Source organism: Macrosteles quadrilineatus, unplaced genomic scaffold, assembly GCF_028750875.1.
Source record: "Macrosteles quadrilineatus isolate MER2022 unplaced genomic scaffold, UCM_ALF_1.0 Scaffold_2__2_contigs__length_208266976, whole genome shotgun sequence".
Lineage (NCBI taxonomy): Eukaryota > Metazoa > Arthropoda > Insecta > Hemiptera > Cicadellidae > Macrosteles > Macrosteles quadrilineatus.
Genome location: NW_026542595.1, coordinates 77,964,959 through 77,971,640, shown reverse-complemented (window position 1 = coordinate 77,971,640; position 6,682 = coordinate 77,964,959). Strand labels below are relative to the sequence as shown.

Here is a 6,682-nt window from a genome sequence, read left to right as displayed (position 1 = left end):
TTGTCCCGAGCAGCATCCTAAAGCTGCCGGGTCAAATGCCGTCTCCGTGGAGCTGGCCCCATCACTCAACAATAGACTCACTCCCGCTCATCCCCCGTCTCAAAATAACCAACATCCTCCAGCCAATCCGCCTCCTCCAGCCAACCGTCCTCCTGCAGTCAACCAACCAGACACTATTCCACGTCCTCATGATAACGACCAACGCGTCTGGCCCTTCTGGATCTAAAAGGAAAAAAACAGATTGTCTCCCAAAACCGAAAAAGGATCCAAAGTTTGGTCCAGATATACGGCCATCGCCAACATGGAGTCATCATGAACAAGATATACCTACCATGTCAGGTATCGTAGAAGGGCAAATGGGGGTTTCAGAAAATGTATCCTCAATGGATGACACCACTCCCTACAAACTGTTCAAAACCATTATTTCAGAAAAGATAATTGAAGATATTGTTTTTCAAACTAACCTATATGCACATAAGTCAGGAAAACGTTATACTCCTACTAATAATAAGAAAATAGATGCATTTTTTGGTATCAATATCTTGATGGGCATAAAACGCCTCCCTAGTTATCGTGATTACTGGTCATCTGCCATAGATCTGAACGACCCTTTTATTAGCAAAATAATGCCACTGACTAGGTTTAGCTGTATGTTAGGAAACCCCCCGCCCATTGTACCCAGAGCTCGTACGACGGCTGATATAGCCTGCGTATCGCTCCATGCGTCGTATCTTTGGTCAAGTTTCAAGATTTTTTTCTCTCGACACCTCACAGAACTAGTAATTCCACTGCATACTCCAAATCCTTGCTTGAAGTAGGCAATGGAACTGTCAGTACTGTTGTGTTTGGTGAGGACAGAGACAGTAGCAGTTTAATACATTTGTCTAGCATTCGATATTTTACTTCCCCGTCTGATCTCATAACTTTTATTTTCCCTGATCATGACCTGAATAACCCCGAACTTACGGCTAGGCGAGCAGAACATTAACGTACGAAATACATGACATTGTTCTTAATACTTCAAGCGGTATTGTACATGAGTTGAGAAGCGCCGATAGTGTGAAAAAGGAGAACGATGACGGCATGGATATTGATGTACACTTGCTGAACCAGGCCACCGGCAAGGGTGTGCCGGACCATGTCCTGCGAATCAAGATCGGCTCCGTTTGCCTCATTATGAGAAATTTGAATATCGACAACGTACTTGTGAACGGTACCAAGGTAATTGTTACGGTTATCAGTCCTCGCTTGATTACCGCTAGACCTCCAATATATATCCAAAAACAAATATACTCAAACGCCAGTGTTTGTGAGAGCCGACCACGACCCGGTCGGCCTGTATCTGCGTTTGCACACGTGCGGGAGTGCAAAGCTGTATGAATGCGTGTTGTGTGAGTGCATTAAGAGAGTAACTGAAAACAAATATCTGGGCATCATCTTTAACAACCGCCTAAAATGGAATTACCATATAACTTATATAAGAAATAAGCTTCGCAAAGTATCCTTTGTTTTTTCACGCATCAACAGGATACTTCCCCCCGACTTGATTAAAACTGTGTAAATTTATGAACAATTTTTGAAAGACTATATTCAAAGGGGCCCCCAAAATGAATTATCCTTCGTTATTTATTTTTAGTAGTCATTGTTATTTATTTTAATCGTTATTTATTTATTTGTTAATTTATTCAAAGTTTAATATTGCAGTTACCATCCTATTTAATTTTTAGTTAGGCCTAATTTTCTCAGTCACTGGTACCAGAAAGTATTGTAAATTCAGAAGGGTAGATTAATTTTTTTTTATTTAAATTTTGATTAAGCTTTTTAAGAGATTTAATATAAATTCTTTGGATAGAGGAAATGATTGTTGTTTGTTGTTATTTGTTGAATTCTGAGACATTATAGGCTTTGTTCACAATTTGATTGTCTTGTAATTCACCCACGGCCTTTCATTTATAGTTAGGGTTGTGGGGTGACCACTCGCACTGTCACTATGGGGGACACGCTTCCAATAGTGGTTCGTCTGGGGACGGTGCGAGGGGTCGGCTCTTGCCGATGATTATACCATGGTAGGCCTACGCCATATCATTCACTACAACTTACACCGCGTCCCATAAACATCTAAATTATATTATCCAAACATACGAACATAGTTGTAGTGTTTAAGTTAGTTAGTGCTAGTGTGGTTGTTTGTATTCTTTTTTATTTACAATTATTTCGTGTATGTTGATAGTTATTGACAAAGGAAATTTTATTTTCAGAAATCACTGAACAAGAAGTAGAACGACTGGTCCGGTTGTTCAGGTTGAACAAGGCGGCCACCGTCCTAGACGTTGGAGGCTATGGGGCGGTGGTCTAATTGGCCACGAGTACCGGGATGGATGTGGCGGTAAAGCGACAATCCAGAAAAACACAGTGGTGTCGTGAGACCCATGAAAACGAAAAAAGGGTAAGCATGTGTTTTAGTTAACAGGTTTTCGATACAAAAGGGATACCATTTTTGGCCATCGCTTTTGCGTACTCCTCGATTTATAGTCAAAGTCGATAAATTGCATATTTTGCCTTCTTTCAGAGTAGAGTAGCTTATCGTTTAGTACTCAGGGGCGATGCACAACAAAATTAGTTTTCCATATTATGTGTGACCCGTTATGACTCTATGTCATGAAATGGTCTTTTCAGATCCTCCTGTTGGCGGAGGCCAAGAAGATGGACGGGGTTGTTCGAATCCTTGGGTACAACTTTATCAATCAAAACCTGGACGCCTCGGGGTATCTCGTAATGGAATGCGCGACGTACAGGTATTTAAAAACTTAAAATAAAAATAAACAATATAGGTCATACAAAAATTTTTTTACGATTCTGTAAGTATCCGGACGTTTGGGTCTGACGGTGATTCACGCGACCTGTTCAAAACTACAGGATATATTAATCTACTTACCACATTACTGTATGTAAATACAAAATAGAAGTGTATATTTTAGCATTTTTTTTTAGTAAATTACTTAAAAAATCGGGCTCGATTATCAGAAGATTTATCTTCTTTATTATCTTATCTGAAGATTTGGCTAGATTTAATGATATTTAAAATCGCTACGACTTAAATCCAGTAGCAAAAATCAAAATATTTGACTGCAATTATAAATGTTTACCGTTACTACCAATAAAATTTTATTCGTATAATTGTTTCTGTTATTCTGTTTTCCATTTACAGTGGTGAAGCCATTGTACGTCGTGACGTCCAACTGCCAACTGCTGAGGACCATGGTGGTGGGGCAGGCGAGGGCGCTGGACCAGGTCCACGCCCTGGGCTATCTGCACAATGACCCCAAGCCGGACAACTTCCTCTTCTTCGCCGAAGGCCAAAAACGGAAGTTGTGCGATTTCGGATTGGCCTACCCCGTAAGTGTTCATCTTTAAAGTCGATTAAATACTGTGTGTACCACATACTACATTAACAAAACAACAACGTACTAAAATGTTAATAACATTTCGACTTCACCAATTAACAATCGAGGTAAATTCAACGCAGCGAGCATGGTGAAAAACGAACATAGCTAAAAATTAGAATATAATATTTCACATAAATTAAGTTCCTACTCAACAAACTTTGAATTCAACCCTGTTTGGATTAGAGTTTCAAGTCTGGGTTTTCCCATGGAAATACCGTAATTCAGTTCAATTGTATTTCAATAAATATCCTACAACCGTGTGAGTAAACCACGTTGGAATTTGAGTTTATATGTGTTTGAAGTCAAAGCACACATTAACACAACCAACAACATGCGTAGAAATTATTTATCTCGTATAAAAATATGTTTTATGTTATATATACGGAACCACCCACGCAATCTTTTAAATTGACAAACGTTAAATTTGACTGTAAATTAATTGGTTTTGTGATATAATATTTTATTAAAAAAGAATATTTCATATTTATTATCCTTGTTATATAGCCCCTTAGCTGAGTTTGTGTGAGAATAACTTACGTGTGCCGTCGATCGGCTCGAATGATGTCAGAAGTAGATGTAATGTATTCCTGTAACGCTATTGCAATTAACCGCATTGCCCTCTGTACAAGGTTCGATAAAACACTAGGTTTGACTAAGTTTTTAACTATCGTCCAAAATATTGTTATAATGACACTTTTTCCCCTCTGTTTCAGATCACCCGCCTCGGCAGCGCAGCGCCTAACCGGAGGTGCGCTTTCACCCCGGGGTATATTGCACCAGAGGCTGCCAACGGTGCCTTGACGTACGGGTAAGTGTGGTCTTAGTGATTGTCTTAGGCCAATCTTTTGGAATTTATATGCCAAGTCTCCGGAAATTTCTAATAGTAAGATGTTTCCATACTATTTTAATTTGAGAACTGAACGGATAAATATCATATACGTGCATACCATTTTCCCATATCTTTCGTCATACGTTTCGTAAACTTAATTTTGTTAATCGGATCGTATTTTCATAGTAGGCTGCGCCTAGCTTGTAAAATACGATTCCGTGCCAAGAAACAGCCTCTTTCGCTCCTAGTGATGAAAACTATAATTTCATTATCATACGGACAGTTGATTATAGCCGATTATAGTTCTCTGAAACATCAGCAAAATCACCCTTTTCCGGTTACTTAACACGGAGAACAGAAAAAATGCATATGGTATATTTTTAAGTTTGTGCCTGTAAACAACAGAAATGTAAACTTTGCATGACCTGACATTATGTGTTCTAATTTCGAAACTATTGGGAGGTTATTTCCACAGTATGATGAAAATTGCTGTTCATCACACTGAGCGAGAATGTCTTTTTTGGCAAATAATCATATTTACAAACTCTACAATACAATCTTTATTGCAATATGGAAATTAGGGATGTGTCGGTACCTAAAGTCGGTTCTCGGTACCACCGGTTCTTTGGAAAAGAACCGGTACCGAGAACCGATTTCAAAATGTCGGTACTAGTACTGATACCCGTAAGTTAATTTCGTAATACAAATACGGTAAAATCTATAACAGTTGTAATTATATACCCGTAACTAACAACTTTTTTTAATAAATATGCAAATAGTTAGTAAAATAATATGTTATTAGTACTTTTTATTTTTAGTACGTTCATTAATGAATTGTAAGTTTTCTTTAAGTTGAAAGTTTCGTCAGCTGTCGTCATCGTCAAGACAAGAATGCAGAACAAAAGACCGAGTCAACTGCAATAAATGGAGATCAAGATGACGATTTCCATTATGAATAAAAAAAAATATTTAAATCAGTCTAACATTATTATTTATTTACCATCTTCCTTCCCTTAACCATGATTTATTATTAATTGTTCAAAGTTCAGATTATATTAGTTTCTCTCTGTTAAGAAGTCGCCGAGTTGTTTATTTATTAGCGTCGTCGTCTGTTGTGGCGGCAGGCGGCGAAATGCCGAAGTTGTGGACATGACATGGAGAAAGAAGGTAAGATAGGTATAGGCACATAATTACTATATAAAAGTGTAATTGTTGAATTACATATGGTATGGTAATTCCATACCATAATTAATAGGGAACGAATGAAAAATAAATCAAAATTAATTTTAACTTTAATCCTCAATGAATTTCCAAGGGTAAATCAAACTTTTAGGAGAATGTTGTATCAAATTATATCGAGTAGTCGGCATACGCGGCTGCATAGTATAAAACCAAAGCCGGCTGTCAGCAGACGAGATACATATTTTCTCTGTGAAAAACATCAGTTCTTCTTTTCTTGGATCGCGCGTGATCGTAGCGTTTGTTGTAGTTGTAGCTGTTTAGTTCGGCTGTTATGCTGTAGGCCTAGTGTAGGTTAGTTTCAGTTTGAAAGTGTTTTCTAGCCGATCTGAGAGATTTTTGACTTATTTGATCTAGGTTAATGCCCTGTGACGAACAGTTAAATATAATGGATTAATATTTAAACTATTTTTAAGTGCCAGTGATAAAATGTCTTCACATGTTTGGTCGTATTTTAAGATTGATGAAGCAAACGATAAATTTGCCAAATGCAACTTATGTTGTAAACTTATTTCAAGAGGTGGCGGTGCCTCTAAAAGCACATCCAATCTGAAAAAACACTTGAAAACCCACAAAATTGACCTGGAGAGGAAAATAACTTCTCATGCAACTAGTTCTAGTTCAACTATGGACACTTTTCTAAAGAAGCCCGGTGAGCTGTCTCATACATCTGGTTCTAGGCCTAATTCAACTCCAGACACTTTTCTACAGAAGCCCAGCGCTACAGCTACAGCGTTTAGTGTGTTTCATGCCCCTAGTTCTAAGCCTAGCTCACTTCTAGACACTTTTGGACAAAAGCCTGGTGAGCCGTCAACTTCAACACAAGGTTTGGTACAATTTTATACAGGTAGGCCTAGGCCTTTGACACAATACCCATTAGAGACACCAACTGAACAAAGTGTTCCTATGTCAAATCTAGCCTCCAGTACAAATGAGGAACCTCTACATTTAGAAATCCCCCAGCAACAATTTGTAACATCACATCCGTCTGACTCTGAATCAATAAATGATCCTTCAACACCGGATAGTCTTTCCTCATCTACAACATCTCCCCGTGGACCTAGCTATCCTAAAAAGATTAAACTAAGCAAATCAAGAAAGCAGATAACTTTGCCCACTATGGCTGACCGAATGGCAAAATTTAAGGCAACAGATGGCAGGGCGCTGC

The 6,682-nt window shown here is 38.3% G+C and overlaps 1 protein-coding gene across 1 annotated transcript; it reads left to right on the top strand.

Moving 5' to 3' along the window:
• The first annotated feature begins 1,083 nt into the window (after positions 1 to 1,083).
• On the top strand, positions 1,084 to 4,258 carry LOC128984456 (putative glycogen synthase kinase-3 homolog). The gene is made up of 4 exons (XM_054403777.1): positions 1,084 to 1,221; positions 2,677 to 2,782; positions 3,209 to 3,396; positions 4,160 to 4,258. The coding sequence occupies exons 1-4, from the start codon at positions 1,084 to 1,086 to the stop codon at positions 4,256 to 4,258; spliced, it is 531 nt and encodes a 176-aa protein (XP_054259752.1).
• The last annotated feature ends 2,424 nt before the right edge of the window (positions 4,259 to 6,682 follow it).